Source organism: Bos indicus x Bos taurus, chromosome 10 (assembly GCF_003369695.1).
Source record: "Bos indicus x Bos taurus breed Angus x Brahman F1 hybrid chromosome 10, Bos_hybrid_MaternalHap_v2.0, whole genome shotgun sequence".
NCBI lineage: Eukaryota > Metazoa > Chordata > Mammalia > Artiodactyla > Bovidae > Bos > Bos indicus x Bos taurus.
In genome coordinates, this window is record NC_040085.1 from 75,496,600 (window position 1) to 75,524,034 (window position 27,435).

The 27,435-nt window shown below is 46.9% G+C and overlaps 1 protein-coding gene across 5 annotated transcripts in view; it reads left to right on the forward strand.

Annotated features, from left to right (window-relative positions):
• Positions 1–27,435, forward strand: part of SMOC1 (SPARC related modular calcium binding 1) — a 146,097-nt gene that overhangs the window by 94,905 nt on the left and 23,757 nt on the right. For 3 of the 5 annotated variants that reach the window (XM_027552279.1, XM_027552280.1, XM_027552283.1), the window contains exons 6-7: positions 12,042–12,131; positions 14,177–14,257. In XM_027552279.1, coding sequence (XP_027408080.1) covers positions 12,042–12,131; positions 14,177–14,257 — 171 coding nt within the window. The remainder of the gene's footprint in view (positions 1–12,041; positions 12,132–14,176; positions 14,258–27,435) is intronic. The other 2 variants (XM_027552281.1, XM_027552282.1) reach the window with 1 other exon arrangement.

The following is a 27,435-nucleotide window of genomic DNA, read 5'->3' on the forward strand; positions in this document are numbered from 1 at the left end:
TCTTCTCTTTGTCTGCCGCAGGCAGGGCAGTGAGAAGCCACCTGTAGGAAGGCCCACCTGAAGCCACACCTGTCCAGGAAGCTGGGGTTTGAATGGGGACAGGGTGCGAGAGGGCATTGGTAATATCCTGTGTCGGCCCCGCCGAGGTGCCTCTTCAGCTGCCACTTGAGAATGGAATGTGCTCCAGAGGGCAGCAGGTGGGAAGACACAAAGGGCCCTTGTCTGAGCTCGTGCCCACATGGGGGGTCTCCCAGAAGGCATCTCCCGAGAGCCGCAGCTCCAGAGACCTGCCCAGAGGGACGCTCGGCCCAGAGGACGTCCAGAAAGAAGGCGAGGCTGGGGGTCTGGGTGTATGTGCGTGTGGGGGCTGGGGGGGTGGGAGCAGGGGAGGAGCACACCCAGCTCTTTCTTTCCCTACCCTTCTGCCTTTTTGAACATGCTCCATGGACCGGACTTGGAGGGATCGGTTCTCTCCGCCTGGGAGGAATGAAAAGGCGTATTGTGTGACGGAGGGTCTGGTTGCCGGCCAGGAATCAGTCCTCTGAAGGCAAGGAGGAGAAAGGCAGAGTGGGAGGAGGCCCGGGGAGATAGCAGGAGGCAGGAGAGAGGGAGAGAGGCCAGGCGGTAGCAGGTCACAGGCGTCTGGCCAGCAAGCAGGTCTGGGTCGCTCCTGCTCCTGGGTCCACAGGTGTGGGGCCCGAGGGGAGAAGTCGGGGGAAGAAGGGAGGGAGGCCCGGTTATCTTACCCAGATGCACGTGCTGCAGGAGAGGAGGAGGGTCAGAACTTCAGACTGTTTACTTAATCCCCTGGAATGTCTTCACTGTGCTCTGTTCTTTGGGCCCCTTGTGTTTCCCCGGACTCCTTTATGGGCACATGTGTGGTAATTAACACATGCGGGGTAGGTCCCGGGCCATGTGTTTGAGTTTCAAATATCCATTGATCTGGGACACTCCCATCCTGCAGCCGTCCCTTCTCAGATGGTCCTCACCCTTCGAGAGAAATGGAAGGGGTATGTGTGCATTTTGGGGGGGTGGGGGCACACGTGCATCCACATGTGTTTTATTGATGCTGACAGAGGAATATCAGAAGAGAGGAAAGGACCCCCAGCAACCCCTGAGTTCTGACCATCTGCTGCTAAAATAGTTGAAAGCTACAGAAAGTGAGAGGAAGGAATTTGGGGTTTCCATTGAAGTAGAAAAGTGACTGGGAAGCAAAATGTGATTTAGAAACAGTGACTTTACCCTGAGCAGCTTCTCCTGGCCCACCAGGGCTTGTGGATGTTCCTGAGGTGCCTCTTTCAGGGGTCTAGATGCTAACAAATGTGGGCAATTTGAGGGAGTTTCCAGGATAACCTAACAGAGTCAAGGACTGGTCCTAGGCTTCATTGCTTATGAGGTGCGGTAAGGATGTTCTCAGCTTCCAGTGGGGTGTTGGTGGAGCAGGTGAAGAATGGGAGACTAGTGGGAGAGGACTTGGACAATGATTTCTGGCAGTTCCTGGGAACTTTTTCTCCGGAGCGCCTAGGATACATGGCCAATGAAAATTTAGGATCATAGGGAGTTTTCTGCAGTTTACTCTTTTCTTACTTCTAAGAGCTCTGGGAGTGAGCAGTGTAAGGAAAGTGAAAGAAGAGTAAAAACATTTGGAAAACTGCTCTCTTTTCTGCACGTGCTCCTGTATTTGTCAAGCCAGTCTTGGAGAGAAGTGGAACTTCCAAAATACAACTCATAGAGACTTCTTTTATTGCACCCCCCACCTCCCGCCCCTCCACTGACTGCTTCATAGCATGTGTTCCAAGTGAAGAATGGATCACAGTTATTTTCCAGAGTCCGTCTCTGGGTCTCGGATTTGAGGATCTCTCGTGGTGTTTGGTCTACAGGTTGATGCCAGCTTGGACACCTTGTCACTCAAATGGTGGAGCCATCAGCACTCCCTCTCAGGGCTGAGGGATGTGCTTAGGGCAGGGATGATGGATGGTACGTCTCCCAGATGAAGGGGCTCATGTGCTCTCCAGCCTCCGCTCTCATGGGGGTTAAGTACACCTGAAGGGGTTTCCTTGCATTGCCTCGAACCTGGTGGAGGTGTGCAGAGTCAGCTGTCTCAGAGCATCCTATACACAGAATGTCACCCCGTTCACGTGTCTTTCACCTCTTCCCAGCCACCTCTTTTTTCTCTTCTCTCAGCCCAGAGAGGGCGGCTACGTTCATAGGTGATCTGTCAGCCTTGCCACCAGATGGCTTAAGTCTGATTACCCTCCAGCCTGGGCTGGATTTGAATGGATTTGAATGGAGATGGGCAACTGATGACCTCTATGTGTTGACCTCGGCTCACATTGGATTTCCCTGTGGAGAACCATTCATTCTAATGCGTGCCTGCTACAAACTGTACCTAAGTAGCTCCAGGCCCATGAGATGCAGCTCTTTTCTTCTCTGCATGCAGTCGCTGCTGCTGGCTGGTGTCTGAGCCACCCTGACCAAGCCTGGCATATCAGTATATCAGCTTCAAAGAGATCAGTTGCAGAAGCGGTGTGCATGAGTGTGCTTGAGTATTCACGTGTGCCCCTCATCTCCCACTACCCACAGTTCATTATTCCCCCAGCAGGGAGTAGCTCCATCTACTCAACTGCCCACCCTCCATCTCGGCCCCTATTCTGTGGTCTCCAAAAGAAAGTTTACGAATGGAGGATACCTGGTTTCCAAGGAGTGGAGAGGAAACAGGGTTTGTGATCTGGAAAAGCCCTCTAGCCGCGGATTCTAACGAGTGCCCCGGTGTTGTTAGTGACCGCTGGTGTTTTATACATGGCTGTTTTATTCTTTCATTCAACAAATATTCATTAAGACTTCAGTGCCAGCTTTATGACAGTCCCTGAGGACCCAGTGGTGGGTGAAATGTAAGAGCCCTCAGCTCGTGGAGCTCACACTCTGACGGTCTTAGCCTCTTCTTGTCGAAGGCATCGTCATGGAGGGAAAGCCTCCCAGAGGAGCACATACTTCTAGATGCTGGGATACTGGAAAGCAGGGGAGGGATGGCAGGTGGCTCCTCCAAATGCCCTGGCCAGTGGCTTCCAGGATTAGAGCCTCTAAGGAGAGACCCCTGGAGGAGGCTGCCTGGGATGAGCATGGTCCACTGGCAAGTTCTTGATTCTTCTGCCTGGTACCTTTGTGGGGCCCCCGAAGTCTAGGGGACGGCTCCAAGCTTGCCTGGCCACTGAGGATATGTTCCTTGGCTGAATGAGTTCAGTTCCAAGTGTGGCCCAGCAAGCTGGAGGGAGGCAGGGATATCAGCCTGTGGGTGGACAGACAGGCCTTGGGGCCACATCTGAACCACTCTTCAGCCCTAAGTAGCTCCTGTGGTCAAGGCCAAGGAGTTGTCACTCTCCGGTCCTGTTGTACCTGTTGAAGGAAAACCATGAGGTTCAAGGGCTGCTTATTCTAAAATTTATGTGGAAAGGCAATGGTGGTGTTGTTGGTTAGTCCTCAAGTTGGGTCCGACTCTTCCCGACCCCACGGTCTGCAGCACGCCAGGCTTCCCTGTCTTTTACTATCTCCCAGAGAAGGCAATGGTACTAGAGTAGCTGAAACAACTTTTAAAAAGAAAGTGAGAGGAATCACTGTATGTGATTTTTTTTTTAAACCAAGGTATCTTTAATATTTTACTCCCTTCATGACCCTTTATGAATTTTCAATTCATGCTTTCCTTTGGTCATCTAAACAAATGTGGTGACTCCATATTTTTAAATGTCTATTTTATTCTGTTTTTATTTTTGACTTAGTTTTTTAAGAGTAGTTTTAGGTTCACAGCAAAATTAAGAGGAAGGTCCTGAAATGTTCTATATGCCCCCTGTCCCCACGCATGTGTCACCTTCTCCACCATCAACAGCCCCCACCAGAGTGGGTACCTTTGTTACAACTGATGAACCTAAGTTGACACATCATTAACACCCAAAGTTCACAGTTTACATTAGGATTCACTCTTGGCGTCGTATACTCTGTGGGAATAGACACAGGAGTAGTGGAATATCCACCACCACAGTGTCATATAGAGTATTTTCACTGTCTGTTGACCTAAGGATCAACAAAACAGAACAGAGAACCCAGAAATAGACCTACACAAGCTCGGCAAACTGATTTTTGAAACGTGCAAAAGGAATTCAGTGGAGAAAAGATAGTCCTTTCAACAAATGGTGCTGTAGCAATCAGGCACCCAGTAGACAAAAAACAAAAACAACTCCCCAAGACCGTCAGCCTAAACCTCACACCTCATACAAAAATTAACTCAAAATGGCTCTTGGACTTAAATGTAAAATCTAAAGCTATTACAACTTGTATAAGAAAACATAGGAGAAAATTTTTAGAACTTATAAGTAGGTGAACCTTGAGCTTTAGTGTTTTAGAATACCAAACATGTGATTCAAAAAAATTTTTAATTGATAAATTGGACTTAACCAAAATTGAAAACTTGCTTTCAAAATATCTTGTTAAGGAAATTAAAAACTACAGACTTGGAGAAAATACTTACAAACCACCTATCTGACAGAGGACATATGAACATATAAAGAATGCTAAAAAACTTAACAGTTGAAAACCAATTTAATTTAAAAATGGACAAAATACTTGAATAAGCTTTTCACCTAAGCACATATGCAGAAGGCAAATAAACACACAAAAAGATGTTCAACGTCATTAGCTATAAAAAGTGCAAATTAACCAACAAGGACCTATTGCATAGCACAGGGGACTAGACTCAGTATTATGTAATAACCTATAAGGGAAAAGAATCTGAGAAAGAATATGCATATATATGTGCATAACTGAATTGCTGTGCTGTACACCCAAAGCTTACGTGATATTGTAAACCAGCTATACTTTGATCAAAAATTGTAAACTGCAAATTAAGAACATGGTAAGATATTACTACACACCTATTAGAAGAGCTAAGATAGTGACAATACCAAATGTCACTGCAGAGGAACTGGATCTTTCATAAATTGTTGATAAGAATGTAAAATGATACAGCCACTCTGGGAGATAACTTTGGAAGTTTCCTAAAAAAGTAAACAACAAAACATATGCTTACCATATAATCTAGTGATTGCACTTCTGCTTATCTATTCCAGAGAAATGAAAACTTATGTTCACACAAAAACCTGTACACAAGTAGTCACAGCAGCTTTATGTGTAATAGCCAAGGGTGAAAACGTCCCAAATGTCGTTCAGTGGGTGAAACAAACCGAGGTGCGTCCACACCATGGAATACTACTCAGTAACGTAAAGGAACACACTGTTGACACTTGGGGCAACAGCTGGATGGATTTCAAGGGCATTAGGCAGAGTGAAAAAGTCCAACCTCCAGAGATGGTCTACTGCATGATTCCATTTATATAACATTCTGAAAATGACAAAATTATAGAGATGGAGAAAGGGTTAGTGGTTACCAGGGGTGAACGATGAGGTGGAGAAGGGGAAGTGTGATTATAAAAGGGTAGCACATGGGATATCTTTGTAGTGATGGACTAGTTCTATATTTTGATCGTGGTGGTTGCGTGAATCTGCACATGGATAAAATCGCATAGAGCTACACACCGCCCACCCAACCAGACACCCAGAGCAAGTCCACGCAAAACCGGTGGGATGTGAATAAGGCCCCTGGATTATACCAGTATCAATTTCCTGATTTTGGTATTATACTCCTATGATGTTATCTATATAATTATGCTACCTGTAAAGATGCTACATGGGAGGAAATTGGGTGGAGGGTACACGGGGCCTCTCTGTGTGCAGTTACCTGTTGCAAAGTCATTTTTAGTTTAAAAAAATTAGCCCAGGCTCTGGGTGCACCCAGCTCTGAACCAGCTCTGCTGCTGCCAGTGCCACTGATCCCCTACACCCCAGCCCTCTCACCACCCTCTTCCATCTCTGGTTTACCCTTTTCACCAGCCCTTTGTTTCTGTTCTTACTCAAGAAAGAGCTTGACGATGTGGGGAACTGCTTGCAAGAAGACATTTTGAAGCTTGTTTTCACTTGTATTGGGAAGGAGGGTGCAGGTGGGTAGGCAGAATGTAGAGCATTGATCTCTCACTCTGGAAAGGACCCAAAGTACTCAGATAACTTGTGTTCTTAATGGTCAGAATCAGGGCAGCTCAGAGTACATTGCTGAGCCTTGTTGGTCGTGGGACCTCAGGAAATGTTGAGGTTAACAATTCCATCCTCCCCCTGGTATGATTCGGGCCAGGTTCTTAAGGGACATTTCTGTAAACAGGCACTGTTGTCTTCCTGTGATGCCCGGAATAAGTCGTCTCGACTTTCACACTGGGTCTGAGTCACATGCTGAGGGGGATGATGGTGCAGGAATAAATGTAGTCCCTTCAATAGCAAGAACCTTCCAACACTTCTACAGGGCTGAAGTTTATCTCCATGTCTTGCAGCCTGAATGAATCCGAGAGGGAGGGTGACCAGTGATGGACCAGGGTTTGGGCAGAACCCAAGAATCAAAGGGGATTTGGGATCATTGAGAGACTTTCCGAATCTCGGGTTGGGGGTGGTGGTTTCTTTTTCTCTCATTCTCCAAGGCTCCTCAGTCTCAAGACCCCAAGAGATGCCATTAATACAGATTCCTCCTCTGGCCCCTTTGACACATTTGCTTTTGAAGGACCTGGAAGAGAAAGCTCTTTGTATGTGGTCAGAATAAACTCATTGTACACCCAAACAATTAACTCCTCAATGGACTTGCCAGCCCCTTGAAAGGCCCGGCCCTGCCTCCTTGGACCTCTTGGGCTCTATTCAGTCCCTTAAGCACACCAATGTTTTGGGGGTTTTGTTTTGTTTTGTTTGTTATTCTGAAAAGTCTTTCCTTGCGAATAGTCAGAGCGGGTCAACATTGTCCTCAGCGCAGCATTTAGCTCCACTCGCCAGCGAATGTCAATCAGGAGTCAAAAAGCCAAACAGAGGAGGCTTTGAACAGTGTCATTGGGGGTCGAAGTGACTTCCAGCTGTCTGTGCGTGGGCCAGGCCTTCTCGCAGGGCAGGGAATTGTGGTGTCACACAAACCCACTGTCTGGATGGGCTTACAGGGCCCGTGCGGGGGCTGCGGGTCTCTGGGGCTGCACCTGCAAGGGGAGGCGTGGTTGCGGGGCTGGGGAATTTTGGGGAGGCCAGATGCCTGCTCTGGGCCTGAGCAGTTGCCAGCACCACTTGCTCACTGCCTCTGGGGTCTTGAACAAATCACTTCCTTACGCTGAAGCTCAATCTCTTTTTATCTGCCTGGTGACTTCCTCTGCCCTGGCCAGTGGCAAGAATAGATGAAGAAAGCAACCTGCTAGGAGTTGAGTGTTACAAAATGTGCTAACACGTATTATTCTTGATCTTGATATCATCCTTGAGAAATTTTCTCAGGTTTGACTTATTTTTCGTTGGCTGTTGTTCAGTTTCTCAGTTGTGTCCGACTCTTTGCGACCCCCATGGACTGCAGCACGGTGGGCTCCCCTGTCCTTCCCTGTCTCTGGGAATTTGCTCAGATTCGTGTCCACTGAGTCGGTGATGCCATCTAATCCTCTGTTCCTCTGGTGCCCCCTGCTCCTTTTGCCTTCAGTCTTTCCCAGGATTAAGGTCTTTTCCAATGAGTCGGCTCTTTACAACATCCTAAGTCAGCCTTAGGATTTCTGTATTTCTGTGCCCAATCTCAGGACTGCATCATTTGGAATAATGAGTGTTATGTTTCTATCTACATATGTCCATGGGATTCTCCAGGCAAGAATACTGGAGTGGGTTGCCATGCCCTCCTCCAGGGGATCTTCCCCACCCAGGGTTCAAACCCTTGTCTCTTATGTCTCCTGCATTGGCAGGCGGGTTCTCTACCTCTAGGGCCACCTGTAAACCCCTATTTTTCTTTAATGTTTCCAAATTTACCTTTTCTCCCTGTAAGAGAAATGATCATCTTTGAATTGGGTTTTTTTCAGTGTTCCATCTCCTCCAGCAGGAAGAGTATTATGGCATCAAAGAAAAATAAAGTCTTACTATTGCAGGTCTGTAAGAATCACCAAGAGTGAACATACACACATGTGAAATCATCATGTGCATATGTGTAAACTGAATTTCAGATGTATTTTTCTTTACGCTCTATGGAAGAGTCTCCCCCCAAATTAAGGATCTCTCAAATAATCTAGCTACTGCCTCCTGATGGTGTATCTGTGACGGCTTTGGTACTCTGGCCCTCTTTTGATTTAAAATCTTTATTAAGCTATAATTACACACCATAAAATTTACCCACAGTAAATGTACAATTCAGTGAATCTAGTACATCTGTAGAGAAGTACAGCTATCACCGGAGAACATTTCCATCACTTCCCGAAGAAACCTTGTACCCATTTATAGTTATATTGACTCTCTCCTCCAGGCAACCATGTATCTGCTTTCTGTCTCTATAGATTTACCTTTACTAGGCATTTTACATAATGGGGTTGTACCATATGTAGTATTTGCGCGTGGCTTCTTTTATGTAGTGTAATATTTTTGAAGTCATCTATATGATTATATGTATCAGTAATTCTTTCTTTTTAACTGCTAAATAATACTCCATTGTATGAATGTATCACAATTCGGTTACCTCTACACCAGTAGAAGAACATCTGGATTATTTCCAGTTTGAGGCTGTTAATGAATAATGCTGCTATGAATATGTGTATATATGTCTTTGGGTGGATATGTCTTTATTTTTCTTGGATAGATTCCCAGGAGTAAAATTTCAAGATTGATTGGTAAGTTTATGTTTAATTTTTAAAGAAATTGTCAGACTCTTTTCCAATGTGGCTACCCCATTTTACATTCCCATGAAAAGTGAATGAGGATTTGAGCTCCTCCATATCCTTGTTACTTGATAGTGTCTTTTAAAAAATTTTTAGCCATTCTAGTAGGTACATGGTGGTATCTCATCATGGTTTTGATGTGTGGTTTCCTAACAGTTAATGTTATCGAACACCTTTTTGCATATTTATTACCTGTCTGTCGATATTGGAAATGTCTATTGAAATATTTTACCCATTTTGAAATCAGGCTGTTTGTCTTCTTATTGAGTTGTAAGGTTTACTTGATTTTTTATTTTAAAAACTGTCGAATTTTCATGCTGCAAATCCAATTTTAAAAGTAAGCAGTTGGATAAGATGATTTAACACTTGATGATTTAATGCCTTCTTTAAGAGGCCTGTAGAGTCTTTTCTAGCCACAGTGTCCAGAGGATATCACTGCCCAGAGAAGAAAAGCGAGGGGTTCAGGTTATCCAACTTAGTGGATGTAAAGCCGGGGTCTGCACAGTGACCCCACTGGAAACTGGGAGGCCAGGGGTACACGTAGAAGCTTTTCTCTCTCCCCAGGGCCCAGCGTGGGGCCCGGTGTCACCCCAGGGCTTGCCAGGAAGCAGGCTTGATGTGGACCTTGGACCCAGGCCTTGGACCTGTGTTTGGGAGAAGGGTGCGCTTGTTTGCTGGGTTGGACGCCAGGTGCCCAGGTGCCCGGAGATGATGGTCAGAGGGTCCTGTTGGCTTTGGCTTGGCTCCCCACCCTTGGGGCATGCTGGATGCCACAGGTGGCTCTCCTGGCAGCAGGGCGCCTTGTCTTTTCTCACTTCATAAAGATCTCCCGCTAGGGCCTCTGTGGTGGCAGTGCAGCTGTGTGTCTTCACCCTCGGTGACCCTACCCTGCAGGAAGATTCGCTCCCTACACGTGGCTTCACGCTCTGTGGGCTTCTGAACCTGCATCTGGGCGATCGTGGAGGTCCTCGACTTCCCCGGGAGTGGGGAGACTGGAAACCCTCCTTCCTCTCCTTGAGCAGCAGACTTCTTTGCTGATTGCTGGACCAGATGGGCCGTCCCAGCCTCTCCTGTCAGTGATGGGAGAAATAAACAGAGTATTTTCTGTCTTCCTGTTCGAGAGAGAGAGATACAGCTCTTGGAGTATGGGATGATTTTAATTGAATATCAAGATATCACATAAGCCATTTTGCACTTGGCTTGTCACCATTGTCCCTGTGAAAATGTTTGATTTCTCACTTTCTCTTTGTTACCTTTAAGACTCCTGAAAGGAAGCCACCCTGTGTGGAGGGGCTGAGCACACTGTGCTGGGCTATTTAGACTGTGAACCCTGCATCCGGCAGGAGCAACCAAATGTGCATTGCAGCTGCCAAAAGACTTCATTCAGTGGTTCATTGAATTCAACGGAAAGGGTGTTAATAGAGTCGGGGAAGTGATGCTATTTTAAAAAATGACATTGCGTGTTTTTTCACTGTGTTTATTCTCCCTCAATGACTTCCAGATCAAATGGGCAGTTTGGTGTCAAAAGATGACTGTTCAGGACTCCAATTTGAGGCAAATAAGATATGCAGTTTCATTATTCCTCTCCTCCTGAGGCATCTCATGTCCGGGGATGATTGTCGGCTTGTTCAGGATCGCCCTGGCCCCTGTGGGAGTTGGGTCTTACGTCAGCACATGGCAATAATAGCAGGGTCAGGTGTCACACAACTCTCAGGTTGCTGGCCTCAGCCTCCAGCAAGGGTCAGGATCTCCATAGCTATTGAGTCTTAAGATCCCAGGGGTAGGGTATTGGTGTGAAAAAAGGGATCTGCTCTCTGTGTTCTTTCTCCTTCCCTGATAAGATGCAGGGAAGTCTGCCAAGAGTTCTGGGAGCTCCAAATGCTGGAGGTTGTTATTACTGATGATCTGACCTGCGTTGCAGATGATATGAGAACTTGTATTCTCCATTAATAGTTAATGCTTGGAGAATACAGTGTTTAGTCCCCAAAGATCGCTGGGGGTCTTGGGAAGAAGGGATTGTGTAACCACAGTGTCCGAGACCACAGTGCTCACCTTCCTTCCTCTTGCTGAGGGAGAAAATAGAAAAATCGTGGATCTGTGCATTCTCAATGTAAGTAAAGACACCTGTTCCCAGCTTTCAACAAAGAGGTGAAAATTGTTTTGGGGGGGCACAAAAGAACCCTTTCTATTTTTACATATAAAGTACAGACATACATACAGTACATAAATATGTACTGTGTATACAGAGATATGTACAGTGTATACAGAGATACAGTGTATCTTTGTTATTAAAATTTCATTAGGAAACTAGTTAAGGAGAAAAATGCCTAAAAATGCTCCTTAGACAATAATAAAACAAAAGTTGAGAAACAGTGTTCAAAATTAAGGTTTGGGGATCTTGATGAACATAATTCAAAGTCCTGAAAGGGAGATAAAGTCTGCACTTACTCTGACCTGTAGAGGTTCTTGGTCTGCAGAGAGAGCTGCCAACACTACTATGACCATAAGTATTAGGACTTTGTCACTGAGAACTCTCTGCTCCTAGCATCTGTGTTAGAAATTTCAAAGGAAATCCAGAGTGCAATTACTTATGTTCCCTCTCATTTTGTCTGCCTCCATCTCTCCTTGGGAATTGGTTTCACAGTTAAAAGTGTTCTAAGGATTCCCAATTCTTTTCAGTTCAGCATGCTGGAGAGAGAATGGTCCTTCTTACCCTCACTTCGTTTTTAGATGAGGACGGAAAAATAGCTAGGGGTTTGGGAGGGAATGGCGCCATGGTCTTTGGTTTTCTTCAGACTCTTCAGTGAGGGCCACTAGAAAGGCACTGGGTTGGTGCCTTGCACAAGAGGGCAGGAAGGAGCTGGGGACATCAGCACTTGATGCCATAAGCGTGCTAGCATCTCCCAACGTGCCTGGCCAGAGCTAAGGGCTCCTGGGAAGACAGCACTGCCAGCTTTCCTGGGGAAAGAGCAAGGGCTGACAGAGTCATGCTGCTGCAGAGTCATGAGACTGGGTCCTCCAGAGCCATGATAACTTGGGTTCCTTCCCTGGAATGGCAAGCATGCACCTGGATTTGTCTTACTGTTGGTGTCTCTTCTGTGATGCTCTTTTCTTTCTTGCTCTTTTCTTCTTTCTTTTCTTTTTCTTTGATCTGTTCCTTGGGACTTGGCCGGGCCATGTGCAAACCCCAACCATTCAACAGTGCTGGAGAGTAGATAGTATTTACCTCAATAATGGTAGTCTCCTTTCGATTCTTTTTAACCCTCAATTCAGATGACGGGTCTAAGCCGACACCCACGATGGAGACCCAGCCGGTGTTCGATGGAGACGGTAAGCTCCTGTATTACTTCAGATTTGAGTTGTCCCACTGTTTTCAAATTTGGGACACGTCTTTCCTTCGGATGTTTGTTTAAGCTTTACTATTATTTTTTTTTCCTTTTTTAATTTCAATTTTTCCCGGTTTAAGCAAGGCTGTTTTTAACGTTTTTAAAAAATGCAAACCCTCCCAGGAACTAGTACACCCTCCACTTCTGGAAAGGCCCTCTGTTCTCACCAGGCTTCCTGCCTGGCCACTAACATCCAACAATAACACAGCCTGGATGGACCCTGCAAACTGCCAAGACCGAGGAGCCGTGGCTGAGAAAGACAGGCCGGCAGCATCGTTTTTCTAAATGAGTCAGCTCTTACAAGTCCTTGTAGTGCTGTACCCAGCATTGTGCGAGGCCTGCTGGGGACGAAGGAGAAATAGATAAGATGAAAGCCTTTGCTCTCAACAGAGTGGCAACTATTGGAGAATTTATGTATGAAGCTACATGGTCTCAGTTTTATTTCCTCTGTGATAGACATTTCCAGAAGAAAGAGATCACAGTGGTCTGGGAAAAGATTCTGTGAAGAGAGGGAACTTGAGCTGAATCTGAAAGTGTGAGGGAAGAATCAGGGTGTTCCAGGCAGGGACGAAGGAGGGAGTATGGTGGAAACAGTGTAATGAGGAAAGTCACAGGAAAGAGACTGGTGCATGGAGTCGGCTTGGCTGACTTGTAGGGACCATGAGAGTTGAGTCCAGACATTGGGGGAAGAGAAATGCTAGATCAAGAGAAATAGCGGTAGTTGGTGGCAAAGCAGGCTGGGTATCTCTGGAGGTCTGAGGAGCGGACAACTGGAACTTGGGTGCAGAAGGCTGGCTTCAGTGTGAGTTTGAGCTGCTCAGGGCCTATATCCTTCAGCGTGCTTTGCTAAATACTCCAGGTTCCCATGAGGGGGAGCAGGAATCTTGGCAGAGTGTAGTTTCTAGAAAGTCTGACAACGAGATGTGGCACTCAGTGCAATATACAGCAACCTTTTAGCAGCTTTCAGCTGAGTATATCCAGGCTTGGATCCTAAGACTGGACAGTGAGACAGAGGAACAAAAAGAAGTGATGCCACTTGTTGGAACTGTTGGCTAAGGATGGCCCTAGCCCAGGCTCAGCTCTAGACAAAAACACAAGATATCCTTTGCAGCTGGCCGTGGAGTGGAACACTTGTGTGTTCATGCCTAGAAATTCAAATGTTTCTGTGATCCACAAATGTCCTAGATCATTGGCGAGTCTGGGACCCTGGACCCTGGACCCTGGGCAGTCTGGGTAGGAAATGGAGACCACGTCAACTTGGAAGACCTTTACAATGTACTCACGAAAGGTCTCATCTCCAGTGCTCAGGGGCATCCTCAGATTTCCACAGCACCTGTCCACTGGGTGACCCCAGCCCTGGAGAGCCTGGTGGCCTCCTAGAGCTCTCTGGATGAAGAATTCAGCCTCTGTTTGATGAGAAACCATTAGAAAAGAGATTGAAGCACACATTAGGCCCATTACTTTCTTTCCCATGTGGAGCAGAGTCTCAGCGAGCTAAAAGCTGCTGTGGCTCAGCTGTTTCTTCCAAAATGGTCTCTGTGGTTTTTTTGGCATTGGTTTGTTGATTTATTTCCTTTAAATCTTCTTCCAGGGAAGCAGCTGAGAGAGACTTGGCTTGGCCCATTTTCCTCACCTCCTGGGATAATATTTTTATTCCTGGATGGAGTGGCTCAATGCCTCTGGACTCTGACCACTCTGCCTCCCAGCACAAGAGGCCCTAGCTGGCTCCTCTGAGCAGATAGAGAGGAGCTTCCATAGGGAGGAAGCAAGAGGCTGTTGGGATGCAGTGGACATGGGATGAGCGGATAGAGAGGAGCTTCCATAGGGAGGAAGCAAGAGGCTGTTGGGATGAAGTGGACATGGGATGAGGGAGATGGCTCTATCTTTGATGCCTCAGGCTTTTAAAAAGTCTGGGGGTTACATCCCAAGTTTCATACTCTCTGTTGCCCAGACTTTATTTTCTCTCTTCTTTTTTTTTTTTTTTTTCAGAAATCACAGCTCCCACTCTCTGGATTAAGCACTTGGTAATCAAGGACTCCAAACTGAACAACACCAACATAAGAAATTCAGGTAAATTATCTGCCTTGGATTATGTGCATACCTGATCTACCCATGGGTGCCACATGGTTACTCCATGACTGTTACTGTGTGGGGTTGGGCAAGTCATTTCACCATTTTGGCCTTCAGTTTCTTCCACAGCTGTAAAATGAGGAGATGAGATGAGTTAATCTCTTCCAACTTTAATTGTCTTCAATTAGGACTCAGGGATCATCTTTCATAAGTAGTTGATCCTTTTAGCTAAAAAAAATAGTTTGATGGTATGTTTTAATATTTTAATTGACTTTCTATGTGCAATACAGAAGGATTTGGAAGAATGGCTGGGCATAGAGAAGTTGGACTTCAAACCTTAAGAACCTTGGATCTATGTGTTTTTAAGGCTCTAACTAACTGCCTGCAATCACGTCTTTTCTAATCTGATCTTTCAAGATCTTGTAAGTGTCCAGGTTTTAGTACTGGTTGAACCCTTGTAGTTGTTGTTTGGTTTCTAAGTTGTGTCCAACTCTTTCGCGAACCCCTGGACTGTAGCCCACAAGGCTCCTCTGTCTATGGGGTTTCCCAGGCAAGCATACTGGCATGGGTTGCCATTTCCTTCCTTCCTGACCCAGACATCAGACTCATGTCTCCTGCATTGGCAGTCGGATTCTTTAGCACTGAGCCACCAGGGAAACTGGAATCCTTATAGAAAGGTAATCATTTCTGAAGTGATCAGATTATAGAGATCATTTACCATCAATGAAGACCAAAGTTGAAAAGTTCATTTACCATCAATAGAAACTAGATGTCCATCAATGTGTTATTAACAGACCCAATTTATTTCTCTATCAGGGGGACTTACTCTTCTTTCAGCCTCAGACCTAATTCTGAGAAATGCCACTTGGCATATTTCTGCTGGTTATTGAATTTAGCCATATCATCTTTTCCTGATAAACAGCAAGGACTGTGAACTAAAGATACATCCCTTTCACCTGGGAGGCAGTTTTGCATGAGCATCAGTGAATGAGTGAGCTGCCCTTGCCCTCCTTTTGGCTATCTGTATGGTTTGCCAGCTTTGTCCTAAAGGTTGTGGACACTGGGGTGCGTGGAATGGTTTAGACTGTGAGGTGAAGCCACATGGCATCGATTGATTTTCTTGGCCAAGTACCCGGGCCCGTGTCTGGTTCCCTGTTTGACAGAAGCTGGAGGAGACCTGGGACACTGGGGTGGGAAGGAGCCCATGTGACATCCTGTGGGCCAGAGTCGTTGATAGAACAGGGGCCATGGTTAAAACACCGATTTGGGGTTCTCTTTCTGGCTTCAACACTTAGTGAAGTCAAGTGAAGTCAAATCAACTGAAGTCAAACACCCACTGAGGTCAAATGCCTCCCTCCCTCCCCACCAAGCCTCAGTGCTCAGCTGCAATAATAATCTCCCCCTTAAAGGATGGTGAGTAAAGGTTAACTAAGTTAGTCTGTATATTACTTAAAGCCTGAGTAAGTGATAAACAGTAAGTGCATGATAAATTGTAACTACACTATATTTATTACTATCATCATCTTTGGTGGGAAAATTGGGACTGTAAAGAATTCGCCTGCAATGCGGGAGACTGAGTTTGATCCCTGGCTTGGGAAGATCCCCTGGAGAAGGGAACAGCTACCCACTTCAGTATTCTGGAGTGGAGCATTCCATGGACTGCTTAGGCCATGGGTGGCAAAGCACTGGACATGACTGAGCAAATTTCACTTTTCACTCTCAATGATACTGCTTATAGTGAGAATTCTTAATTAGGAAAGAATTTGTAATTGTCACCTTAAGCAAAAGCATCTATTAGGAAGCTTCTTCTTAGATCTTTCCTCCACTCTTCCCTCACTGTTAAGCAAATACGGTAAGTCAAAGAGAAGTCTTGGTACCTGTGCTATCTGTAAGTGGTATCTGCAAAAAGTCCCCAGTAGGGGGCTCACTTCTCATCTGGTGCCCAAGGGGTAGATAGGAGGGAGAGCTCTCTCTGAAATTATGTGGTACTTTTTGCCTGAAACATTTGACCTTTAGCAACTGCTTTTGTGATTCTTTTCACCTGTGTGTGCTATGTTGCTTCAGTCATGTCCAACTCTTTGCGACCCCGTGGACTGTAGCCTGCCAGGCTCCTCTGTCTGTGAGATTCTCCAGGCAAGAATACTGGAGTGGATTGCCATGACCTCCTCCAGGACATCTTCCGGACCCAGGGATCAAACCTGTATCTCTTCTGTCTCCTGCATTGGCAGTCGGGTTCATTACTACTGGTGCCACCTGGGAAGCCCCTTTTTCACCTACCAGTGGTTAATTTCTCTATCTAGGCTATACTCTGTGAAGGCAAGGGCTTTAGTGCCTGTGTGTCATATCTATTAGAGAATTTTGCTTAACGCATTTGATTGCTTCGGAGAAGGATGCAGCAGAAAGGATCTTCATCAATAAAGACAGAATTGTCATTGTCATCACAGCTATCAGCTACCTGTATCAGCTATGTGTTCTCTTTGAGCATCGCCATAACACTGTGAGAAAAGTGTTGTCGTCCTTGTCTTATAGATGAAGAGTCAAAGGCCAAGAGAGAGGAAGTAACATGTCCTGGTTCACAGCTAGTAAATGGTTCATTTCAGTTCAGTTCAGTTGCTCAGTCGTGTCGGACTCTTTGCGACCCCATGGACTGCAGCACGCCACGCCGCCCTGTCCATCACCAACTCCTGGAGTTTACTCAAACTCATGTCCATTGAGTCGGTGATGCCATCCAGCCATCTCATCATCTGTCGTCCCCTTCTCCTCCCACCTTCAATCTTTCCCAGCATCAGGGTCTTTTCAAATGAGTAAGTTCCTTGTATCAGGTGGCCAAAGTATCAGAGTTTCAGCTTTAGCATCAGTCCTTCCAATGAATATTCAGGGCTGATTTCCTTTAGGATGGACTGGTTGGATCTCCTTGCAGTCCAAGGGACTCTTAAGAGTCTCCTCCAACACCACAGTTCAAAAACATCAATTCTTAAACGCTCAGCTTTCTTTATTGTCCAACTCTCACATCCATACATGACTACTGGAAAAACCATAGCTTTGACTAGACGGATCTTTGTAGTAAGTGGTAGGGCTGAAGAAAACAATTTCTCTGGGAATACAGTGCCTATCTTTTGGGCTATGTTCTTTGTGTGTGATGAAGGGCGATGTCAAGTTTGATAATGTTTGCTTCCACTCAAGTCCTTCTTCTTTCCACTCCTTCTTCCTCTGAGTAGTTTCCAATTGCATGAGTATGGGGTCATGCTGAGGAATGGTTTCCAGGCAGGTACTACCCCCTTACTTTTGTCAGAGGGGCCCAGTCACCTTATTTTTCCATGGTTGGCCCCAGTTATATCTGTGAGGTTGGCATATAGGACAAGATAGTTGGGAGAGAGCTAAAGGTTCCAAGAGAGAAACTGAGACCAGAGATCATTATCAAAGATTGATACCGTGGGCATTTTCTAAGAAACTGGGACATTCTCCATCATGGTCAAGTGGTAATACTGACAGAGTGCCTGCCACCCTTTTTGATGTAATTCTGTGTGAAGGCCATCATGTCTCATACGTGCATAACAGGCTGGCAAAAGGCCTCATGACTGAATTTGCAAATAAAGTTTTATTTGAACACAGCCATGTTCATTTATTTATGTACAGTCATCTATGGCTGTTTCCATGCTGTAACTGTCAAGTTAAAGAGTTGTGTCAGAGACCGTTTGGCCTACAAAGCCTAAAATATGATCTGATCCTTTACATTAAAAAAGTGTGCTGACTGCTGGTATATGATTGTTGCATTGTTGTTGTTCAGTCGCTAAGTCGTGTCTGACTCTTTGTGGCTTCATGGACTGTCGCCCACCAGGCTTCTGTCCATGAGATTTCCCAGGTAAGAATACTGGAGTGGGTTGCCATTTCTTCCTCCAGGGGATCTTCCCAGCCCAGGGATTGAACCCATGTCTGCTGCATTGGCAGGCGGATTACCACTGAGCCACCAGGGAAGCCCATATAAGATTGAAGTAGAAGCATTTGGGTGGGATCGTGAGTAGAAGTGTGTCTTTCTCACATTTTGTGGTCTCTTTCTTGGAAGTAGGGGCTGTGTCTCCTGAGATGTTTCCTGACATGCCGTGGGAAGCCTGTATTAGCGTAAAATTCTTCAGGTGGCTCACGTAGCACTTCCACCTCTCCTGTGAGCTTTAACATCCTTTCCCGTGCATGCTCTCACAAGTGCCCAGAAAGCATCCTGAGGCTTGGCCTTCATAGGTGGGAGGGTAGGGAATCTTTTGTATACAGAAGAGCTCAGCCATGTAATGGCATGAGCATGGTCTGGTATCAGGCAATTCTATGGATGTGAGAGTTGGACCATAAAGAAGGCTGAGCTGAAGAATTGATGCTTTTGAACTATGGTGTTGGAGAAGACTCTTGAGAGTCCCTTGGACTGCAAGGAGATCAAACCAGTCAATCCTAAAAGAAATCAGTGCTGAATATTCATTGGAAGGACTGAGGCTGAGGCTGAAGCTCCAGTCCTTTGGCCACCTGATGCAAAGATGCTGGGGAAGATTGAAGACAAGAGGAGAAGGGAACAACAGAGGACGAGATGGTTGGATGGCATCACCGACTCCATGGATATGAATCTGAGCAAGCTCCGGAAGATGGTGATGGACAGGGAAGCCTGGTGTGCTGCAGTCCATAGGGTCGCAGAGTCGGACACCATGGAGTGACTGAACAACAGTAGAACTGGCTGCTTCCTACTGAGAGGCTGGGTGACCTTGAGAAAGTTAATAATTAGCTACCCTGAACCTTGATTTCCTTATTTATTAGATAAAGTCGTTAATGCCTTGCAGGATTTTCCTGAGAATTCAGTGTATCTAAAAGGCCTGGCACACAGTAGGAGCGCGTAAATTATTGAAAACACCTCAATGGACTACCTTGATGTGTTGTGTTGGCCAATTTTCACATGATTTCACTTGGTTTGATGAGAAGTCACATAGACTTGAATGATAACTTGTCTGGGTCTGGGGTCTGGAATGGACAGCAGCCTCTGCATGGGGCCCCTGGGACACTTCCCCATTAGAGTTTGATGAAAGATTCTGAGTCTGGAGAGCTTCCACCCACACCCCTGGGGAGGTTGGAGTGGGACTCTGTGAGCCGACTGAGTGAGCACTCTCCTCCTCAGCTCTCTCTCTCCCAGAGGAAAAAGGCCATCCCAGCTTCTTTTACACCCCAAACATCCTTCTTTCACGCTCAGACCCTGTGACGCCAGGCTTGGTTTCTGGCCTGGGGACTGTTGACGTTGGAAAGGTTCCACCGGGCAGCTGAAGTTTTGCAACAACATGACACTTACGCCTGCAGACTTATCCTGTCTCCTTCCCTCCTCCTGAAGGTTTTGGTCCCTGTTTTTAAGGCTTTGTCGTAGTCTTATCATGGTCAGGGTCACCCTCTGAGTACGTGGCAGGGTCCACAGCAGCAAGTTTGCCTGTTGAACTTCTGATTCTCGCCTCCTTTGTACCAGGAGTTCTTCTTGCAGCCAAGCAGACAATGCACCTGGTGGCGAACATCCTAGAATTTGACAGCGAGCATCTTCTCCTATACACGTGTTGGCCAGAAACACATGTATAAGAAAACATTTTTATAAGAAAACAAACTGCTTTTATAAGAAAACAAACTCTTGCTGAGATTTTGGTACCAGGGGCTAGTGATCAAAGCATTTCTTATTATAACTAGATTAAAAAAAAAAAAACTGTAATCACTTACATGTTAGAGAAGAGAGTACAGAGATCCAAGAAATGACAAAAACTAGGCTTCATCTCATCTTTCATCCATATCTTAACTGCTTCTAATTTTGTTACATGCAGACATGTGCCTACAGCATGTGATTTATAAAAGTCTTTTTTTTTTTCCCCTCTCTCTCTTTCTGTGTGACAAAATTCTGTGCTTTCTCCTCTGGGAAAATATTATCTCTCAGGAAATGTGGTCGTGTGAGCCTTCACTTTGCTGTTCATGGAGACGATGCCCTGAAGGCGTGTACTACAGCCCTTTCCCTCTTTCCTGGCCTGATACCCACTGGTGGCCACCTGTGAGGTCATTTGACTTCTGTCCTCCCATCCCTTTCTTTCCTTTATCTCCATCTTTTCTAGTTAACGTCATGATCTGACTTCAAGAGGCCCTAGCACCTGGCGCTGTGGGTTCAATTCAAATGGACTGTGTCTTTCCTTCCTCACCTGTTTGCCTGGCAGACCTTCCTTCAGTCCATCTGCAAATGCAGCAGCCGCTGGTAACCCTGCTCCCTGGAGACCAGCCACCAGCGGAGACACAGGTGGAAATGCACCCCTGCCCTCCTTGAACATGAGGGTGTTTGCCTCAGTCACCATCCGAGTCACAAATAAGCTGTTTTCAGCATCCTGTCCTGACCTGCCAGGGTCGGAACAGTGCTCTCCTAGGCCTACTTTGGGCCCCTCCATCACCTTTTGGATACACTTCCCTTACCTGGAAGTTCCTGCCGGGGTGGCTGCTCCTAGAGCTGGGACTTCGGGTCACAGAGCAATAGCACCTCCCGGCTGGATCCCCCACCCCCTAAACCAGTGCTCTTGGTCTGCCCAGAAACCGCGGGGTGATGTAATGACCTGAGGCCTGGAAAAATAAACAGTTTTCAGGGAAACCAGCGGTAGCCGTTGTAAGCAAATACCCCACAGCCACCTGGAGACTTGCGCATGACGTGATTGGAAGGAAGAATGAGTAACCCACTAACGTTAGCAGCCGCAGATGGGGCTGGGCTGGTGTGCATTTAGAATATCTGTATAAAAACAAATCCTTGATGTTTATTTCTATCACTGGCCTTCTGGATGTCTGCCCACGTATCTTCTGCAGGTGTCTTGGTCCATCATGGCCAGCAGAATAAGAGCCAGGGGTGGGGATGGGTGGTCATTCTTATGACTTTCTCTCTGACAACAAAGGCCTTTCTTAAGTTCTCCCTTTGCTAAGAGGATCTGAAACACATTTGGAGGCCCCAGAGAGCCTAGCCTTGCAGTCCATTTTAATCTTGTTTTAAGATCGGTTTTCCCAGTCGCCTTGCTCCTTCACCCCATGTTGTCTGTTTGGAACATAGAGGTGCAGTGTGACTGGGAGGGGTCTGGAACTTGCTCCACTAGCAAAGATTTTATTGAGTTTGTATGCTTGTGGTGGTAAGAGCAAACCCACCGCATCCTAATGTTCTACTTTTGGCCTCTGCTGCTGGAAAAAAAGAAAAAACTAATCGAAGGCCCTGCTGAGATAATTGTAATTGACTTCTTCCAACTTGTTAGAAGTCAGCTGCCATCTCTGCTTTGGTCTGAGCAGCCTCATTCTGGGTTTATTTGTAAGAAGACTTTGGAAGTAGACAGGGTATATAGTTTATGAGCACACTCATATGTGCAGCGTTATTGTTTGGAGGAGAAGAGTGAAATTATGATACTTTATTTGACAAATTAAAAAAGATCTCTCTTCCATCTCCCCCTTCCACGACCCCTCCTTCCTTCTCACCTGAATTTTTGTTTGCTAGCTCTTGTCCTTAAAGGAAGAGCTTGTCAGGTCAAGGTCAGCGAAGTTAGTGAGAAAAACTACAGAGATGCCAGCTTACCACTTCTGAGTACTTGTCATTGCAAAACCACTGTGAAGAGTTTCATATTCTTTTTGGTGGAAGGGTCATATGAGCATGAGTCAATAGAGATGGCGCCTTTTCTAAAATTCGAGTGGCTGTGAGTCAGTGATGCTTTGGGGAAAAAGTTTAAAAAAAGTGCCTATATGCTATATTGGGATAGTCTATCCTAGAAGAAGTATCTTCTGTAGAATTTAGATCTTGTTTTCCTCCAGTTCTCAGCGTCTGTCTGTGTGGGAAGACAGAGGGTACGACTTCAGACAACGGTGAACCGTGCATGCCCATTTTAGGTGCCCCAGAGAGAAATTATTTAGACAGGCTGGTTGGTTTGTAATTTTCCCTTACGCCTCCTGACCCACAGCACTTCATCCGAGCACTGGGCCCTATTTACAGAGCCTACTGCACACACGCCTGTGAGTGGGTGTGTTGGGGACACGAGGCGGGCATTGTTAGTTTTGTTTGGCGGGGGTGGGTTCTAAGCCACAAGCAGTTGGACGCAGTATGGCCGTGGCAGGAGTGGGGGTTGGGGGAGCGAGGCATGGGGGCAAAACGGCAGCCTTGCCCCGTGCTCAGCTGCTTCCTGGTTCTAGGGCTCTCCTGGGGTCAGGGAGCCTGAGCTGGCTCAGGCCCGGAGCCGTGGGGAAGCTCTGGCCTGGCTGTAAGGTGGTGGGCTATCGAGGTGGCCGCCTCTAGTACCCCTGCTGCATTTGCCTTTTTAAAGAGATGTATTGTTGTTGTTCAGTCGCTCAGTTGTTTCCGACCCTTTGCGACCCCATGGACTGCACCCTGCCAAGCTTCCCTGTCCTTCACCATCTCCCGGAGTTTGCTCAGACTCATGTCCATCGAGTCAGTGATGCCATCCAACCATCTCATCCTGTCGTCTCCTTCTCCTCCTGCCCTTGATCTTTCCCAGCATCAGGGTCTTTTCCACTGAGTCTACTCTTCAAATCAGGTGGCCAAAGTAATGGAGCTTCAGCTTCAGCTTCAGCTCCAGTCCTTCCAATGAATATGTAGGGTTGATTTCCTTCAGGATTGACTGGTTTGATCTCCTTACAGTCCAAGGGACTCTCAAGAGTCTTCATATTATTTGTTTATTTTTGGCTGCTCTGGGTCTTCATTGGTGCAGGCAGGTTTTTTCTAGTTGTGATGAGTGGGAGCTACTCTTTGTTGTGCATGGGCTTCTCATCATGGTGGCTTCTCTTGTTGCAGAGCTCGGGCTCCAGGTGCCTGGGCTCAGCAGTGGTAGCACACAGGCTTGTAATTGGCTTCTTCCATCTTGCTAGAAGTCAAGTTGCTCCATGACATATGGAATGTTCCCAGACCAGGGATCAAGCCCACTACCCCTGCATTAGCAATTGGATTCTTAACCACTGGACCATCAGGGAACTCCACCACTGCTTCATTCTAAACGAGAAAAAGGAGCCCAGAGTAATAAGGGCCTTGCCCAGGGTTCCGAACCCATCAACAGCTCTCATGTCAAGGCCTCTTTGTTGTTCAGTTCAGTTCAGTTGCTCAGTCGTGTCTGATTCTTTTGTGACCCCATCCTCGCTGTCCATCACCAACTCCCAGAGTTCACTCAGACTCACGTCCATCGAGTCAGTGATGCCATCCAGCCATCTCATCCTCTGTCGTCCTCTTCTCCTCCTGCCCCTAATCCCTCCCAGCATCAGAGTCTTTTCAAATGAGTCAGCTCTTCGCATGAGGTGGCCAAAGTACTGGAGTTTCAGCTTTAGCATCATGTTATTCAGTCTCTAAGTTGCGTCTGGCTCTTTGTGACCCTGTGGACTGCAGCACGCCAGGCTTCCCTGTCCTTCACTATCTCCCAGAGTTTGCTCAGATTCATGTTCATTGAGTCAGTGATGCCATCCAACCATCGAATCCTCTGCCGTCCCTTGATTAAAGGGTCATTTGGAGAAACCTATTCCCATGGTAGAGGTGACCATTTTAAATCTGTGTGTATTCTGTGTCTATTCTCTCTACATCTACCCCTGCTTGATACACACCTGAGCAGTTTCAAGGGTTGACTTTGTTCTGTTTGTCAGGGGGTCTGCTTCTTCCCTGCCCTGGCAAGACCTCTCCTTTTCTTGGCCACTGTCTGTTCCAGAGGGAGCTCTGAGGAACAGTTCTGTGGGTTCCCCTCCTCTTCAGGGGTTACTTGGGGTCCCTGGATGACTCTGAGACTAGGGGATTGATGACAGCCAAGTGACAGCTCACTGCTGGGCATGACGGGAGGACAGAAAAGCGGTCGCAGGTGCTGACACACGTGGCCAAATAAATAGAAAGGGCTGCTCAGTGGTGTCCTGCGAACTGTCCGAGATCATACATCCTGCAGCATCTCCTCCCTGGAGTCCGCATGTCCAGTCACAGGACTGGCTCTTTGGAAACAGGAAGTCAGTGCCTTCAAACCTGGTCCTTCCAGTCCCTCCTTTTGTTCCTGCAGTTTCTTCATCGGCCAGATTCTCTGTGAAACTCCCCAGAGCACACGCCATTTGTGCCAACCCAGAGAATCCTGAGGCAGGAGCCATGCAATTTCTTATGCCTCTGGAATTTCATGTTCTGGAATTTCAGGAAAGGTTTTTTTTTTAACTTGTTAAAAACTTTAGCTTGTTATTTTGTGTTATCCTTCAGCATTTCATTCATTTTTGATAAGAGACTAGGTGGGTGTGAGGTATTTGAAGGGTTTCAGGGTAATTGTAGACGACACAATGCTACTGTTTTCCTTGGTATTCTTGGCCCAGTGGGACAATTCCTTTTACAACATAGATACACTGCTCCTGTTTTTCAGGCGGGTACCATGTATTGATTTTTCTTTTAAGAAAATCTAGTGCTGGATGGTCTGAGGGTTGAGTGTGGCATTTCCTAGGATGAGTCAAAGGGGCAGATTTTCTTTTTCTAGACTCTGTGGTCTCATCCCTCCCCAACCCCCACCACCCCCAACACACACACTTGACTCAGCGGTGAGGGCCCATCTCTGAAGTGTCAGGCTAGCACAGAATCCTGCAGCTGGGGATGGCACAGCAAGTATTCAAGCAATAGCAGGGTTCTTGGGCTGTATACTCTGAGCATCCTTTACGCCTGGGTCTCCATGGTTCTCCTATGAGTGAGGTGCTGGGGCTCAGGGCTGGATGTGGGGAAGGGTCAGGAAGGCTGCGACAGGGCCCTTGCCCTTGGGAGCTTGCAGTCTTGTTAAGTTCCGGTGCCCAGGGTGAGGAGTCCAGGAGGAGTGCAGAGGGAGGCCTTGCTCTAGGTGGGGCCCCCAGGGAAAGCTCTGGGGATGGAGGAGGCCTAGAATGAGGGTAGGTCAGGATCTCGTGGCTAATTCTTTCTTCTTGCTGCCTCTTATGAGACTTTTCTGACCTCTTCCTGAGCCTGCCATGGTGCCAGCGCACACCCAGTCCCGGGGGCCAGGAAGTCCCTCGACCCCCTCTGCATCCTCTCTGTGAGCCCCAATCTCCTGTGTTACCCCAGATCCCACATTAGATTTGAGACCCCAGGAGCACTGATCTCTCTCAGGACATTGTTGTCGGCCCTGTCCACACCCCACTGCCCTGTCTGCAGCATAGGTGGTGCTTGGTTGAGTCAGCCTGAAAAGCTGCCTTTAATTCCCAGCTGCTCCTCCCCTCGGAGGACAGCTTCTTGTTCTTTCTCTGGGAAGATTGCATCATTCATTGAGGCATCTTTCCCGATACATGTTTCTGGGACCCATGACTCTTCTCAGCTTTTCTGTGTATGGTTTTCTATAAGACTGGGCTTTGTTCTTGGTCTCATTTTTCATAGGGACCCAGTGTCGACTAATTTTAGGGGCCAGCTTGACTAGGCCACAGTAGTCAGTTTGGTCAAACACTAGTTTGGATGTTGCTGCAGAGGTATTATTTTAGACATGATTAACTTTTATCATCAATTGACTTGAAGTAAAGCAGATGACCCTCTGTGGTGTGGGTGGGCCTCATCCAATCAGTTGAAGGCATTAAGAGTGAAACTTGAGATTTCCTGGAAAAGAAGGCATGCTCCCTCCAGACTGTGACATAGATATCCTGCCTGAATTTCCAGCCTGCTGGCTTTACCTATTGATGTTGAACTAGAGACTGCCCCATCACTCTTACCTGAATTTCTAGCTTGTCAGCTTGGAGCCAAATCTTTGAGATAAATCTCTCTCTCTCCACATATATAGCCATATCCAAATATATAGATATATATTTTCTTTTTTTCTATTGGTTCAGTTTCTCTGGAGAGCCCCCACCACTACTGATGCTCTCTGACTTCTGCCTTCTCTCTCCTCCCGTCTCCCTCTGGGTCTCCATCACTATATGGCTCCCCAGCTCCTTCTCCGAAGAGTTCAAGATATGCCTGGCTCGTCAATACCTGCTCACTCGGGTGTTTAGTTACCCAGCCTCCCAGCTTTTCTGTCTGTTCCTTCCTTCAGCAGGTTCTCTGGAATGCAGCAGCCAGAGAGAAAGACCAGCCCAAGGACCTGAAACTTGAATCTTTTCATGTTTATGTTTGTTGGACATTTTTTTTTTAAGTAAAGAAGAAAAAAGAAACAGATGATAAAGAAGAAAATGTTCCCAGAAACAAAGGATAAACTGGGCTAAAATCGAGATGGAGAGTTAGCTGGGGGTTAAAATTGTCCATGCTCTCCGTTGCTCCTAATTACCATGGGTCATTGAGAGGTGCAGAGGCAGGGACTGGCCGTAGCAGACAGGGCTGTTTTCCACACTCCTCCCGTCTTGGCTGGACAGCCGAGAATCTGCACCCTGGGCCTGCAGACAGGGTTTGTGTTGTCTGGTTCGGCCTGGTCTCTCTCTCCCCGGCCCCCCTCCCTGCCCACTCCCACCCAGGCGCAGCCCTGCTTTGCTCCGCTGCTGTGTGATTGGTGGGAAGGGCTGTGTGCTTTCCGGTGGCAAGAGTTGGACCGCGTTTTCATTCCTTCCACGGGCTACTTCTCTGTTGTGTTTCTTCTCTCAGGCAGCCGGAGGTTTGTGAGTGAGAGTGAAATGACCCACTGCCAGGTGGGGAGTACATCGGCTTTCACTTGTTGTCTGCATTGTCTCGGAATGGATTAGAAGGGCTGAGTGTGCTTGAGTGCAAGAATGTGTGGTTGGGTATTCCCGAGTCGCCCTGAACAAGGCCTGCCTGTTCCCTCTCCTCTGATGTTTATGTCTTCCCAGTGTTTACAGATGTCCCAGCCCATTCTCAGAGTTATCAGGCCGGACCTTCTAATCGTCTCATCTTTCCCTGAACTTCCCTGAGCAGAGACTGAATGTTTCAGAACAGCGAGTGTCAACTTCTGAGGAGCTTCCTTTCTGAACCAGTGGACAGACCCTTGAAATAGGTCCCCTGGCTTGCATTCTGGAAGGTGACTTCTTCACAGCTGTCAATTTTAAGATTTGTTTGGGAGTGATTGAGAAGGGCAGAGGGTAGCAATGGCCCTAAGGGTGGAGCTGGCTTCTGCGTCTTCAGATGCAGAATAAGCTTATGCCTCTCGTTATGTACTGATCAGCATTTGCATGACCTCTGGAGAAGCACTAAAGGAATAATTGATTGATTGATTGGTTGAGGGGTCCAAGAGGGC